Source organism: Hydra vulgaris, chromosome 07, assembly GCF_038396675.1.
Source record: "Hydra vulgaris chromosome 07, alternate assembly HydraT2T_AEP".
Lineage (NCBI taxonomy): Eukaryota > Metazoa > Cnidaria > Hydrozoa > Anthoathecata > Hydridae > Hydra > Hydra vulgaris.
Genome location: NC_088926.1, coordinates 19,565,634 through 19,583,017, shown reverse-complemented (window position 1 = coordinate 19,583,017; position 17,384 = coordinate 19,565,634). Strand labels below are relative to the sequence as shown.

Sequence of the window (17,384 nt, the reverse complement as noted above, 5' to 3'; positions counted from 1 at the left end):
AACTTACCGAAACAAAATAGAGTTTCGAAAAGTTTTTTTTTAATCGAAAACTCAACTTTTGCAAAAGTGAACAACCCTAATATACAGTGGTTTTCATAAATTTAGACGCACTCATATTTGAGAATAGAAATTTTTAGTTTTTTAACGATAAAACAATAACGAAAAAAGATTTCGGTTTAGTTTTTTTTCTATTTATTAGATAAATACATACAGAATACAAAATTTAAAAAAAATTTACAAAAAAAATACAAATACTGAGTAATAATTAGGTACAACTACATGGTATTAAAAAAATAAGAAAAAAAAAATTATTCATAAATTTAGACGCACGATACATTAGGAGGCGTAATTTATGAACCAATCAGTATTTTGTGTATCAGTCTTTTGCTTTAATACAACTAAGAACTCTTTTAGGCATAGACTCAACAAGATTTTTGCACATCACTTTTGGGACCCTATACCAGGTCTCCTTAAGGACGTTCTTCAGCTGGCCAAGTGTGGAAATTTGAACACTTTACCAATTCACAGTCAATCCAAGCCCAAATATTTTCAATCGGGTTCAAATCAGGTGAGTATGGAGGCCACGGTATTGTCTTGATATTATTATTGTTGAACCACTCCTTTGTATAGTATGCAGTATGTGCAGTAACGCCATCTTGTTGAAGTTTCCATGGTTTATCATTGAACATAAACAGGTCAATTGATGGAATTAGGTTGTTTTCCAGTATTTCTACGTATATTCTGGAGTTAATTCTTCCGGTGTATGGCACATACCAACACCTTTGTAATTGAAGCATGACCAGATTCCTGTCGAGCCTCCTCCACTTTGTACAGTTGGTCTAATGTACCTGGCCGAATACTTTTCATGAGCCATTTTTTTTTGACTGTTATCTTAGATTTGCGATTGATAAGCACAAAGTTACTCTCATTACTCTGCATTATGTTTTTCCATAGTTTTATTGTCCAATACCTTCTTTCACGACACCGTTTTAGTCTCCTTTGTTTATCATATGGGCGCAGGAGCGGTTTCTTCAAAGTAGAGTTGACTCCAATCTTGTATTTGACAAGTATTCGGCGGACTGTGCTTTGAGAAATAGATGTAATTCGCGTTGTATTGAATTATGTGGTCAATTCTTTGTAACTAATTCTTGGATTAGCTCTAACAGCTCTGAAAAGGACACTATCGTCCTTTCTGGTGGTTGACAAGGGTCAACCTGGCCTCGTTTTCTCACTGGCACCACCAGTGTGAAGAAAGTTTTGCTTCATTGTCCGAACGCATTTCTCAGAAACTCCAATTAACCTGGCGATTTCTTTATTACTTTTGGTTCCTTCTTTAATGTGAGCAATAATTTGCCATCTTTCACTTTGAGTGATGCATCTTTTACTCATTTATCGCGTCTTTTTAGTGCAAAACTAACTAAACTTTTGTTTATTTATTAATAAATGATTAATTAATTCCAGGTAAGTCATATTTATATAAGGTTTATTGACAAAATCAATTAATTTAGGCCTATTAATGAGAAATATGGGAAAAAAACTACTAATTAACTATCAATTAACAAGATATAAGACTTTTTTGATTGTGCGTCTAAATTTATGAATAAAATAAAATCAAGCTTATCAATTAACTTTTTTGTTTTAATTAGTATAGAATGAGTAATAAACATCCTGTAAAAAAAATTAAGGTACTCTATAATAGAGTTTCACTTCCTCTATTAAATTATATATCAAGCATAGCGGTAGCACTTTTATTTTATTTTTATTTTAAGTATTTTCTTACGAAGATGTAAAAAAAAAAATGAGTGCGTCTAAATTTATGAAAACCGCTGTATATACGCAGCGAAAAGGCTGCGCAGCAATAAGCTTTACGCGCATTAATTAAACCCGCGTACAAATAATGACAACCTATTTAAATAAGTAGAAAAAATAAACCTAAACCCGGCGGATATCGCACATGGCATAAACTTAATTATAATTTAACTAAAATTTTAAGTAACTTTTATGTACTATCCTTACTTGATTTTATGTACTAACTAAATTTTATATACAATCTTTTATTTAGTATTCGTATTCAAATGGCTCCAATTAGAAATTTAGAAAAATTAAAACAAAAAAAGCAGAAAAAAACAGCACTTTCCAAAACTATAAATGTAGCCACTAAAGAAAATGATAACATGGTAAAATATTTATAGTAATTTAATAGATATTTATTCTGAACAAGTTACTTTTGCCAAAAATTAAACTTAAAAGTATTTTTTAAACTAATAAGAAAATAGTTTTTTTTTCGCCATTTTTTAATCTATAGAGCTTGATGAATTTTGGTGGAAATCAAATTCACTGTATGTATTCTTAAATGCATATCAAATTTATTGTATGTATTCTCCGCTTAGCTTTTTGCCACTAAATTATTAATACAAAAAAAAAAAGAATTAAAAAATGTTATACAACAAAATAAACAAATTTTAACCAGTCCAAAATAAAATAATAAAAAATCAATTTGAATTGTTTTGTGAGAAACCTTAACATATATGCTAATATTATCATATTAGTAAAACTTAGGTACTACTGTCACAATATATTAGGTACTACTGTCACATTATACATTATATTCTTTTTATTTTATTTTTTTGTTATTTCTTTTTCTGTTATTTATTTATTTATAGTACTTAACATAAAACAACTGGCACATTACAGATTTCTGCCCTAAATATCTTACTAAATATCACTAATGCTGTCATTTCTTTTAAAATTGATCAAACATATTTCTTATACTGTATACTGTACTAAATCTAAATGCCATCAAAACTCTTAGTTGATTCCTGTGCTCTTTATGCTTATCCTAAATAAATCATTTGATGTGTTTGCATACATTTAATTATTTTGATTTGCATTTCATTTCTTTAAATAAATTAACGGTAGATAATTTTTAATTACCTAAATACTGCTAATTGTCTGTTTCTGTTGTTGTCATACTCTAAATAAATTATTGTTACTCTAAAAAAAATTATGTTACTCTTAACAAATTAGCAGTGTTTGGGTCAGGGTAATAGGTTTAAACCAAATGGTTTGAACCAATGGTTTAAACCATTAGAGAAATATCAATTCAAACCAAATTAATATTTTATACAGAGCTTCAAATTTAATGCAGGAAAGTAAAGGAGGGTAGTAAAGTAAAGCAGGAAAGTAAAGCTATGTTTACAAATAGAATTATATCTTTCATATATATTTAATGTGAATACACTTATTTTAAAGCATAAAGATGCTTCTGAAAATTATTTTCTTATATATATTAAATTTATATTATGTTATTTACTTGACATTGCCTATTTGTTTTTAAAATCTGACAACAGGTCAGTATTATATATATATATGTATACATATATATGTATATATATATATATATATATATATATATATATATATATATATATATATATATATATATATATAGAGTAATAGTAGTAATAGTAATACAAACCGCTGTAACGACTGGTGCTTAAAGATTAAAATTTATATATATATATATGATATATATATGATATATATATATATATATATAAATATATATATATATATATATATATATATATATATATATATATATATATATATATATATATATATATATATATATATAATATCAATGAATATATATATATATATATATATATATATATATATTATATATATATATATATATATATATATATAATATCAATGAATACGAGTTCTCTCAATACTAATTTTTTGTGAATTTTCAGAAATTTTCTATTTGTATTTTTATTAAAATTTTCTCAATTTTAATTTTCTAGATGCTAGTATCAAAAATCTAGCGAAAATTACATTAAATCAATAAGAACAATTAGTATTGCAGAACTCGTATTCCTTGATCTTCATATATTAAATTAATTTAACTCTCTTGCAAGATGTCATCATTTAAAAAAAAAATGCTGAACAACCAGCTCAGAAAAAATTTAGACACTTGAATAAAGTTTTTTTTCTTGCTTGCTCAAACCAAACCCTTGGTCAATGAAGTGGCACTTCTTTGTAGCAGCATGCCCTTGTGGCAGCAGGCTATAAGATAGTCTATGTATATATGAAATATATATATATATATATATATATATATATATATATATATATATATATATATATATATATATATATATATATATATACAACCCGTAGATGTTCTCCGAAAGTTTTTTCCATATTTTGTTGACAAAAAGTAAAAATTAAGATGCAAGACCGGAATTTTTTTTTTTTTATTAATTGATAGACTGCCTGCCCCAACCAAACCCTCGGTCGATGTAGCAACACTCCCTTGCGGGTCAGGCTATTTGTCAGTCAATGTAGCAGCACTCCCTTGCGAGTCAGGCTATTTGTCAGTCAATGTAGCAGCACTCCCTTGCGAGTCAGGCTATAAGATAGTTGATGTAGCAACACTCCGCGCATGATTTACAGTAAAAAAAAACAAAAAAAAAACATGTTATTAAAAAAATTAAAAATAAAAACATTTTATTAAAAAAAATAAAAATAAAAACATTGTTTATATTGTTAAAAACATTCAGAATGTTTTTAAAACATTCTGGTCAATTAAATTTGCGTTTTTGTGGTTTTTTTTAAAAACGATTCATTTGTAAATAAATTAATGGTTTATACTTTCGTCCAACACACAAATGTTGGACGAAAGTCAAAAGTAATTAAAAGTGACGTATGTGTTGGTGTAAGAATCACTTTTTTCCTTTCGCTCTTCCCAAAGACAACAAACTATAGATCTATATATATATATATATATATATATATATATATATATATATATATATATATATATATATATATATATGCATATACATATAGAGGGGTTATTCTAGACAGTTTCAATCGTATTTGGGTGCCGCCCAAATTAAAATTTAAGGACCTTTTTTTTTAACGTTTTTTACAACAAATATTGTTTTTTATTGAGAAAAAATGCCAATTTTCCTTTAAATTTCTCTGGAACTGAAGGGTACCACAACCCAAATTTTTTTCCTAAATAGGCCCTGATATATATATATATATATATATATATATATATATATATATATATATATATTTCAGATATATAATTTTTATATATATATATATTTTATATATATTATTTTTTGGCTATAGCGGCCCATATATATATATATATATATGTATATATATATATATATATATATATATATATATATATATATATATATATATATATATATATATATATATATGTATATATATATATATATATATATAAATATCCTAATAAATAAGACAAATTTTTTAATTTTTGTTAAAATCATTTATTTTATAAAATACATGTTTCGGCTATATCATAGCCATCATCAGTTAAAATATATTAAAATGCTTAAATCAAGTTAGTAAAATTAAGTTGTACTAATAGAGACCTGAATAGTGACCTGAATAAATACCTGAATAGAGAGCTGAATAGAAACTTTAGATATAAAATAGAAACTTTAGATAAAAACTTTAGTTAAACATAACAGAATCTGAAAATGATCTTGGAGTAATCTTCTCAAGCAATCTGAAATGGAAAAATCATTTAATAAAATGCGTTGGAAAAGCCAACTAAATGTTAGGTCGGATTAGAAAATGCTTCCTTCGTTTAATTATTAAACTCCTGAGAGTACTTTATGTTTCTTTGCTACCACTGTTAGAGTTTGCAGCACCAGTTTGATCACCGACTAAGGGTGAAATTGATTTATTAGAAAGAGTCTAACATCGTGCAACTCAATTGATACTATCACTTAAAAAAATCAACTATGAGAATCGTTTAAAAACTCTCCACTTGACTACTTTGGCAAAAAATAGACATCGAGGAGACATGATTTAACTTTTGAAATTCTTTAACGGTTTTAATGATTTGGAAAAAATCAAAAAAATTATTATTCAAAAACTTAAATGAGAGGTCACCATTTTAAATATGTCAAAGAAATCACTAAGCAAGCTTGTCATGAAAACTTTTTATTTAACATTTTTTTTTTTTACGAAAAACTTCATTTTTTTAAAATGTTTTTCTAGCAAATATTGTATATTTTAAAGGAATATCTTTATGGTGAATGCTGTCCTGGGGGTACTGCCGCCCAAATTATTTTCCTAGAATAGCCCCTGCTATAATATATATATATATATATATATATATATATATATATATATATATATATATATATATATATATATATATATATATATATATATATATATATAGAGTAATACAAACTGCTGTAAGGACTATTGCCGTGAAGCATAAAGATTAAAATTTTTATTTTAACAATCGTTAGCAAATGTTTATCTAGTCTAACTTTAAAAGAATTTACTGTCTTTGCAGATATTACTTATTCAGGGTAAGGCATTCAATGAGGTGTCACTCTGTTTGTAAAAAACTCATGTCTCAAGGTAGTTTTTGCAAATTCCCTTTCAAATTTCTTTGAATGACCTCTTAGATTTTGGGAAAAAGCTTTATGAAGCTCTTTATTCCACAATATCTTATAAGATCACCATTATGCTTCTAGTTTCCTGTGTAGTGAGACTCAACTTTGTCAATCTTTCAGTATAACTTAGATGCTTTAGTTTAGATGCTAGTTTTGTTGCTTATCTTTGAACTTTTTTCAGGTTGTTAATACTTTAACACATAAGGATTGTTATCACAACCAAGTGATTTGTTTTCATTAAGTTTTAATAAATAATTAAATATAGTATCTTCTTTTAGTTCTTGATCTTAATAATTGACTTGTTTTATTGATGAAATGTGGTAGATTTTAGTTTTTTAAACCAAGTTAAGAAACAAGATGGAAGTAGAAAAAGCGTCAAACCTTGTTTTTATATATATAACATTATATAATAATGTATTAGTTGATGAATTATAGCAGTAATATTGGTAGAAAATAGAATTTACTCAAGTTAAATGCTTAAGAGGTCATCCATAAATTGTTTCACACAATTTTTGACTATCTTTAACCCCTTCCCACCCTCATCATAAAGTATTTACTCTTTAGTAACAAGTTTAGTACAAGTTGTCACAAACCATCAGTTTCTCCCCTCTCTCTAGAGAGTGACATAATTTATGAATGGTCCCTAATGCTTTTTTTTAAATTAAATTAACTATAAAAATTTTTTTAATTGAATTGACTTTAAAAAGTTGGCTAAACATGTCTTAATTTAAAAAAAAGGAGTTTAAACTAAAAAAGTCATGTTTTTTTTGCCTTTTTTTAAAAAAAACCCACAGTATTTTTTTAATTTTTTAAAAAGTTTTTTTTCAACTCTGATATGGGTAAATAATAATTATTATTTTCCTATATACTGTTAATTTCTTTAGAGAAATACTTTTATTTGAAATAAATTTCGAGAAGAATATTTTAAATAAGATTAGAATCCAATAAAAAAAGGAAAATGAGCAAGACAAAGTTTCAATAAAAATAATCCAATTTAAGATACATGATGATCATTTTTTGGTTTAAAATAGTCAAGATAAATTTTTGTTACCATGGTTTACGTTTTTTTATGGGTTATTACCTGGAGTTGTCTAACTCTTTGTTGGTTTAAACAAATTTTCATGTAAAAAAGAGTTGTTAGGCTCTCTCAATAATTTATAAATATATATATATATATATATATATATATATATAAAAAATATAATATAATATATATATATATATATATATATATATATATATATATATATATATAATATATAATATATAATATATATATGTATAATATATATAAATATATATATATATATATATATACATATTTATATATATATATATATATATATATATATATATATATATATATATATATATATAATATTACAATCAGGGGTGTGGAGTCGCAAAAAATAAGTACTGACATTACAATGACCGGTCATTGAAATTTTTAGAGTTCGACTCTAACTCCAACTCTAATTTCGAAGAATTTTTTTTTACAAAGTTTTGAAAAATTCTTTGAATTCTTTAAAAAAATATTATGCACTAATTAAAAACAAATTTTTTTTAGCCAAATATATGAAAAATTCATTGAAGTTAAATATTTTGTACACGTGCAATACCGAGAAGTTTTACTATTAGAGTCGGAGTCGCAATTTTGTTTAGCGACTCTAACTCTGTTGCAAATGTTGGGACTCCGACTCCACAGCCCTGATGTGTTACAATGTGAAAAAGTTCAAATCTAAAGTTTAAAATGTTGTCAATGAACATTGTAAGATTAAGAACAGATATCTATGGAAGTGTTACCTAGTAGTCAAAATAAAATTTTATGACACTGGTTCATTTTTTAGACTTACATATATATATATGTATATATATATATATATATATATATATATATATATATATATATATATATATATATATATATATATATATATATATATATATATATATATGTATATATATATGTATATATTTATATATATATATATATATATATGTATATGTATATGTATATATATATATATATATATATATATATATATATATATATATATATATATATATATATATATATATATATATATATATATATATATATTATTTTAAATAATATTGAATTGTTAGCTAAATACCTTAATATATATTTTATAAATATCTTTATTACTATCAAAGTTAATTTTTTATTGACTTAGAAATGGATCAACAAAGAAAGAGTTTTAGTATTTTGTCAGAGAGGAATTAATTTCAGGTATGTAATTATTACTTAAAAGTATTTCATCTCCTTTTCAGTACTTTTTTTAGTTTTTTATTAGTTTTTTTTTTATGTTTTTGTTTCTTCAAAATTAACTGTTTGGTATTTTTAAATTTTTTTTATAGAATAGAAAACAAATCATGAAGTTGTAGAATCATAGATTTTATAGTTAAAAAATAATACTTATTGGCAATTTTTTTATTTGTTGAAGATTTATATATTTTGTTTTTTTTTACATAGAAATCAATATATATATATATATATATATATATATATATATATATATATATATATAGATATATATATATATATATATATATATATATTTATTTATTTATTTATTTATTTATTTAAATAAATATTAAAATTTGTTATTGGTGTCAGAGTAACTTGTCAAAAAAAAAATTAAGAAAAATGTTGATGGTTTGACAAGGGCTCTACAATTTTTTAAAGTCAATTTTGTAAGCAATGATATCTTCTATATTGGCTTTTTGATGAGCTTTTAATGAAAACACTATTAATTTATATTGATTCTCATATGCATCTAAACCTTTATTTTTTGGTTTTGAATTCTGCGGTTTAATTGGTGATTATTAAATATTTAGACTTATATGGTGAAAGATTTATTTTGTTGTATGATTAAAATAATATAAGAAAAATACAACCTAGTTAGGTGCGCCAATTTGTGAACTTTCAAAACAATTTTTTTTTCCTTTGTAACAGTTTTAGCAACTTTGTTCCTTTGCACTCGAATGTATTTTCACAATGATTTTTAATTATTTTTATCAATAAAATTATTCATAATTGAGTAAATGTATTAGATGCACTCTTTAGTAATATATGCATGCTCTATTTTAAAACTTTTTATAGTTTAAATATCTAAAAAAAAATATAAAAAAAACTTTTTAAAAACAGACTAAAAAGTAAAAAAAAGAAGCTATTTCATGGGACCCAAGGACTTTGTGTACGTACACATCCTGAAATGTCCAAGTCAATAACTGAAAATGTTGGGCACCAATAGGAACAAGTTGTACTTAGTTGCCGAACATTTTCAGTGCATATTTTAGGTTGTGTAGGTTCTCAAAGTCCTTGGGTCCTGTGAAATAGTTTATTTTTTACTTTTTTGTCCATTTTTAAAATGTCCTTTTTAAAAAGTTTTTTTTATATATTTTTTTTATTAAACAGCAATTCTATTTATTTAGGCTAAACTAAAACGCTAAAAATTTGTTGTTTATTGTTTGTTTTAATTACTTTTTTTAACGATTTTTTTTATTATTACTGCTGAAATCATCCTTGTTGATCTTGACACTTGATATGATAAACACCAGTGGTGTCTTTTTGTGTGCAGAGATCTCAGCCAAAACCATCATAGAGAATTTGGCCAGAATCCTATAGTTTTGTTTGTTGAAAAGTTGCTTAATAATGAAGAGGATTGGTAAATAAAATCTTTTTGTGTGTCATTGTTAGGGACTTAGTGCTGGAAAAGTTGACAACACTTTTTTGCCTTTATCTTATTATCAAGGGAGTCCCCTTTTTGGAACATGTATGGCTTTAGTTTAAATTTTTTTTATATAATTGCTCAAACTCTTACTCTGCTTACAACATGCTCCAGTGCCAACAGGTGCAAGAAATATAGCAGATCCATCTTTCAGATGGTGTAGTGATTTCTTGTAGTGTTCAGGGACTAAAGTCTTTCAGATCAAATGTTCCTCAATTTGTTCTAGCTGCTAGTATCATTAGATGTTATCGCTAACTTGATGATGAATTATGGAGCTGTTGCAATTCTATAATAGCAACATGGCTTTGTCTTCTTTTCATAAACTTCTAAAAAATACAACTAAAGTCAATAAAATTAGTATTGTTATTGTTATAATAAATATACTACTGTGATCAAAAAGTAAGGTGAATTTTTTTATAAAATGAAAAATCTTTATTTATTCTTCCAAATCTGTATCGTCCCCCTCAAAATAATCCCCCCCCCCGGCCCCAATGCACTTTTGCCAACGTTTTTTCCAGTCTTCGAAGCATGCCGAAAAGTCCTCGGTAGGGATAGCCTTCAATGCGCGTGCCGATTCACGTTGGATCTCTTCAATGGACTCAAAACCATTTCCCCGGAGTGGTCTCTTGAGCTTTGGGAACAGCCAGAAGTCACACGGTGCTAAGTCGGGCGAATACGGTGGTTGTGGAGCAACATGGGTAGAGTTTTTGGCGAAAAACTCACGAAGAACCAGTGCTGTGTGCGAAGGCACATTGTCGTGGTGCAAAATCCAAGAGTTATTGGCCCATAATTCCGGTCTCCTTTTGCGAATAGCTTTACGCAAACGTCGCATAACGCTTAAATAATATTCCTTGTTGACAGTTTGGCCAGTTGGAAGGAATTCGTAGTGCACGACACCACAATAATCAAAGAAAACAGTCAACATGACCTTGATTTTTGAGTGACTTTGACGTGGTTGCTTCGGTCTCGGCTCGCCTTTTTTACGGTATTCACTCGATTGGTCGGTTGTTTCAGGGTCGTATGCGTAGACCCAAGTCTCATCGCCAGTAATAATTTGTTTGTAGACGTCTTGATAGTCAGAAAGCATTGCTTCACACGTTTTAACGCGACGCTCTTTTTCAAAGAAATTGAGAAATTTCGGCACCAAACGTGATTTGAGTCTTCTGAGGCCCAAATGATCCTTCAAAATCGCTTGCACCGACCCAAATGATATTCCAACCATGTCAACAAGGTCTCGAATGGTTAACCGACGATTTGCAAGCACCAATTCTTTGATTTTGTTGATGTGGCGATCATCAATCGAAGTCGATGGTCGTCCGGAGCGTTCCAAGTCATCAACACGTTCTCGGCCTTCTTTGAAGTCTTTGTACCACTTGTAAACATTTTTTTGAGACATAGTCTCTTCACTGAAGGCCTTTTGCAACATTCGATACGTTTCAGCAGCAGAAATATCATTCCGCAAACAAAATTTAATAGCACTTCTTTACTCAACAAAATTAGACATCGTGAAAATCGCCGAATGCACTTTTGGTACTTCAGAAACAAGCGTAAACAAAAAAAAATAATTATGAGTTTGACATGTAATTTGGCGCAAATGTTAATGACATTCCTACCAACTTAAAAATAAAAAAGATTGGACGATTCGAATAAGGCGGGAAGTTTAAATTAAAAATTCACCTTACTTTTTGATCACAGTAGTAAGTAACTACTGACCTGCTTGCAGAGCCTTAATGAACTTTGTTACAAAAACTTATCACCCTGTGTGCGTGTGTGTATATGTAAATATATATATGCATGTGTGTATATATATGTGTGTGTGTGCCTGCGTGTGTATATATGCAGCGGTACCCCCTTGTCTGTTCCGGAGAAATTTAGCGGAAAATCAGCGTTTTTTCGCAAAAAAAAAAAATTTGCTATAAGAAACATAAAAAAAAGAAACCGTCCTCAAATTTTAATTTGGGCGGCACCCAAATATGGTCAACACTGTAAAAAATGGTCTAGAATAGCCCCTGATATATATATGGGCAATTCCATTTTTAACTTACGTTACACGCGCAACAACTTTATCAAATATTTGCCTATTTAAACTGTAAATCAAACTTTTAGCTATTTTATATGAAGGCCGTTAGTCTAAAGAATAAAATAAGCTAAAAAGTTTTGAGTCTGGCCAAAAGAGGGCGAACTTATTACTAAAAATGCCACTTAACTTACGTTACATGAAAAACAAGGTAAAAAATTGCTTCTACTTTTAGGTCAAATTTCTGCGAATCAGTAAAGCAGTTTTATTAGAAACTTTTGCAAGATGTTGATAATTCTGTACTAATTTAAAAATATATAAAAAATTTTTCCGAGGTGAACGGATAAGGAAAATAAACTGGTTTTTTTTTTAACTAATGTTACATCACTTATGATATAGAGCAATTATTATCGTGGATTTTTAATATCTATTATTAAGAGTTAGAGTTACGTGACAAAAGAGTTGCAAAAGTACTGAACTCATTCATTAAAAATAATTCACAAAGGAAATTTTTAAAAACTGGTAGCATTCTTCCTGAGTGGTTTTTCGTAACATTTATGAAAGTTATTGAATCGAAAACAGTTTTTCAGCAAGATCAAGAGCAATTTTGAAAAATTATTTTAGTATTACGACTTTATTAACACTTATTTGAGTCATTTAAATAAGAATTTCTTTCTTTCTTTTTCTTTCTTTCTTTGTAAGTTCTTACGTTTGTTTTTTTCTTACTTTGTAAGTTCTTACACTTCTTACGTTATGCTTATTGCCTTATTTTCATAAGGTTAAATTTTTAAAATGCTGCAAAGTATTTACATTCAAATCTTTTAAAATTTTTTTGATGTAAAAACTGCTGTCACAGTTTAGGAAGGAGTTCAGATAGTTCAGATATATGTTCAGATTTAGTTCAGATATATGTGATCATTTGTGACAGGAGGACAAATATAGGGTAATGTGCTTTATGGATAAGTCCCCTTTGTTTTACAAAAACTAAAGTAAAAAAGGTGCTGATTTTTTTTATATTAGGAGAATAGCAAATAATCCTTTTTTTTTTTTTTTAATGTCAAAATAACAATATTTATATAATTCTTATTTTCATTTATTTATGTATATTCATGTCAACCAAAATAAGAATACATAAACAAATAAAAAACAATAATATAAATAATTTTAATTAACAATAAAAAAAAAAAAAGATTTTTTTTCTAAATTCACATAATATAAAAAGTTTCAGTACCTTGTCAAACCAACGCGATGAAATAAGAATTACTTAATGACATAATTCATTTTGTTATCAAAAAAGCACCAGAACTGTAGTAAATGCATGTAGATTGAACTTACATTACACAAATTTAAAATTAAAATGTGCTTTAACTAAGCATCATTCAAAACTTTATATGTAAAAATGTAACATTTAATATTCTTTTGCATATATTATTATCAAACTTAAGTTTTTTAACTAAATTATAGAAAAAACAAAACATCATGTTTTTGTTAACTTATGTTACATGATAATTGCAAAAGTTCGTTATTTTCTTGAAATATATATATTTTATAAAGTATAAAATCTGACTAACAACAATTTGAACATGGTAGCTTCATTATCACACTAAATTAATTCCAATTACGCAAATAAATTCTTGGTTAAAATAACATTTTACAGTGATTTTTTTTATCATGTAACATTGAGAAAAACCGTAACTCTTGGAAGCATAAACTTGACTTAAATATATTAATTTTAGTACTAAAGTTATATATTAAATAAACTTTCATGTATGTACATCAATATTCATTTGCTAAAAGTTGACGAAAAAGAGAATAAAGTTTGACTATTTTTTCATTTTCTGCCATGGAATTGCCCGTATATATATATATATATATATATATATATATATATATATATATATATATATATATATATATATATATATATATATATATATATATATATATATACATATATATATATATATATATATATATATATATATATATATATATATATATATATATATATATATATATATATATATATATATGTATATTATATCAGAATATTAGTAAAATAATTACAATTAAATTTAAAACATAACTCATAATTTCACGCTTTATGCAATCATCAGACGTTACAAACAACCATAACAACAAAAAATTATATACAAAGATACAATACAGTGTTAGCTTAGATGGTGTTAAACTTGTAGATAACAAATTTGTTTTCGTGGCGACACTTTGTTTATTCAATAGTTTCAAAGATGACGTAATGGTATGATAATTTTTAGTTAAACAAAGGTTACACAACTTTCCTTCAGGTTTAAATGATTCCACCCTATCAATAATATTCCACATAAGAATAGGATTAGAAGACCCCTTTATTTTCATTTCCCAGATATATTTAGAAAGTTATGTGGTATTAACTTTACTTTTGTGTTAAAAGGAGTTTTTCAGTTTTAACAAATTATATTTTGATAAGTGATCAAGGCGAATTAAGTGATCACAATTTGCAATATTTGGAAATATTTCCGGTCTTCATATTTTCAGTTTTGTCATTCTTTTTAAAAGCTGTGAGCATAGCTTTAATGAAAGGGTGATTTTTCACATTGCAAAAATTTATGAAAAACCAAAACAATAAATTTAGTCAAAACTTACATATTTTAATTTATTGTTTGTTTAAACATTCAAGTATTATAAATAAAAAGTATAATCATAATAAAATTAGTAAAGATCCGAAAAATATGCAGGGTAATTTAAAAATCAACCAATTCAAAATATTCTATTTTCTAATTTTTGTTAAGGGAAACTTTGAAAAATTATTCATTTATAAATTTAAAATTTTTTTTTAAATTAGTCATTAATTAATTGATAATAAAAATAATGATAAAAAGATTTTAAAATGTTATTAGAGTTTATTTTTTGATATAAGTGGCTTAAATTAGTTATTGTATGTTTTAAACATCTCTGTTTTTAATTTTATATAAATATCTGCGCTAGAGAGTTATGAGATTCTAATTGACAGTTATATTTGATTTATAAAAAGATATTGAATAAGATTTTAAAAAGATATAAAGGCAATCACTATTTTTTTTAATTCAAAATGTTTGATCATTGCTAAACTGATTTGCAGACTGATTTGCAGTTGTTTCATTTTTAATATTACATTGTACTGTTTGCTTTATTTTTCTAGTTTTATCTGATGATAAAACTAATTTCACCTTATATATTCACCTTGAATATATTATATTTTTATATTTGACTTATTTGAAATTAAAAAAAAGATTGCTTTTAACTTTTTTTATCTGAAACAGTTATGAGAAATATTATTGGTAGTGCAAGAAAAATTGTTTTTTTCCTGTTTAATATTGCATCCCTTGATCTTTAAAAGAAAGATTAATTGTTCTTTAATCATCCAAGTTTATCAAAAAAACTTAAATCATGCAAGTTTATCAAAAATTTTAATCATGCAAGTTTATCAAAAATTTTAATCATGCAAGTTTATCAAAAATTTTAATCATGCAAGTTTATCAAAAAAACATAAATCATGCAAGATTAAATATGCGCATGTAATCAATGTTGTTATAGTAACTTAAAAGTACTCAAACAAACCCTGCAGGCACTATAGCTTAAAATTTCTGTCTTATGCAATCTCTTACTCTTTACTAGTTGTTAAATATCCAAATAACTCTGCTGTTTTTTATTTCTTAAACTCTTCTGCTTGTTGCCCAGGCAACCATTGTTAAACATCCAAATCCAAAGTTTAAGTTATATCTTACTAAAACTTCTCTACAGATTGTGGTCGTGACAACATTTCTGTCACAGTCGTAGTGTTCTCCAGAATTCTTTTTAATACTCAACTATTTAACAAGTGCTTAGCTAAATTTAATTTTTCTGCTTGCTTGAAATGGCATCTGTGGTCAACTTAATTTTAACTGTGGTCGTCTGTTCCAATTCTGAAGATTGCTCTGACCACTTTAAGTGTTGCTAAGTCTGGCTTCTTAGTTTTATTAGCCAATTTTTTTAGTCTTTAGCAAACTTCTAAAATCTTATTCAACAATTTATTGTTAATCTAATAAATTTATTTTTGAAGATACAGATTTTGATTCTCAATTTTGCTATTCTTCTGACTTGTTACCTGTTATAATAGGAGGCTCAGAAATACCTGTTATAATAGAGCTCACCAGAATATGTTTACCAAAAGCAAGGAATAAGCTTTTGCTCTTTCCTTGCTCTTGCTGCTTCCATCAATATGCAAAAAAGCATTAACTTTTGTTGCACTAAAAAATTTTAAAAGTTGAAAGTGCCACACAACTCAACCTCCAGAATTTCTCAATGACTCAACATTATCACAACATTTTTTTTTTTAATTAATTAGTTGTTTTTTTTTAATTATTATTATTTTGCTTTTTTAATTTAGTGTTCTCATAATTATCTTAGGATTTGCAAATTTCATTATCATGTGGAATTGAATAACTTTTTAGATTTTTCCATTCAAAATTTATATATTTAAATACAGTTCAAAATTCTCTACAACTAAAAACTACTAAAAAAATAATAATTTTTATTAATAAAATATAATAAATATATAATAATAAATCTTATTATAGTCTCAAATCGAACAGTATTTATTTATATCTAGGTAGGCAGTTAGGTCAGCTGATCTAATTGCCTACCTAGAAGTGTTTTAGGTTGGCAAATTATTGCTGACCTGATGCTGACCTATAGGAGCAATAAAAAATACTGGGTTTGAGTTCTATCATACGTTATCAATGAATGAATTCATTTTATGTTACCAATAATCGAGTTTTTTCTAACATTTGTTACCAATATTGTTACCAACGTTTGTTACCAATAACGTTTGTTACCAATATGTAATAATAACGCCTTTTAACAAAGTTTAAAAAAAGTTTTAATAAGTTTTTAATAAAGTTTGTCAATATAAAAATAAAGTATTTAAATATTTCAGGGCTCGACATTTAATGCTTGATCTGCGCACTTTAATGCCACATTCAAGAGCAGGTTACTGTTTTTCTTTTTTTTTAATCTTATATGTATGATTATTACACTTTAGTGTGTCAAATTTATAATATATTTTTTGTTGTTGTTGTTGTTGTTTAAATTTTATTTACCTTGCTAAGGCTCCAGAGTCATGGA

At 26.1% G+C, this 17,384-nt stretch overlaps 1 protein-coding gene across 1 annotated transcript in view; it reads left to right on the top strand.

Moving 5' to 3' along the window:
* The first annotated feature begins 1,907 nt into the window (after positions 1–1,907).
* LOC100214545 (ribosome biogenesis protein BRX1 homolog) overlaps positions 1,908–17,384 on the top strand; it is a 39,852-nt gene continuing 24,375 nt past the window's right edge. Inside the window, exons 1-4 of the mRNA XM_065801297.1 lie at positions 1,908–1,992; positions 2,063–2,177; positions 8,669–8,724; positions 17,197–17,249. Of these exons, the coding sequence (XP_065657369.1) occupies positions 2,076–2,177; positions 8,669–8,724; positions 17,197–17,249 (211 nt within the window). The 5' untranslated portion in view covers positions 1,908–1,992; positions 2,063–2,075. The remainder of the gene's footprint in view (positions 1,993–2,062; positions 2,178–8,668; positions 8,725–17,196; positions 17,250–17,384) is intronic.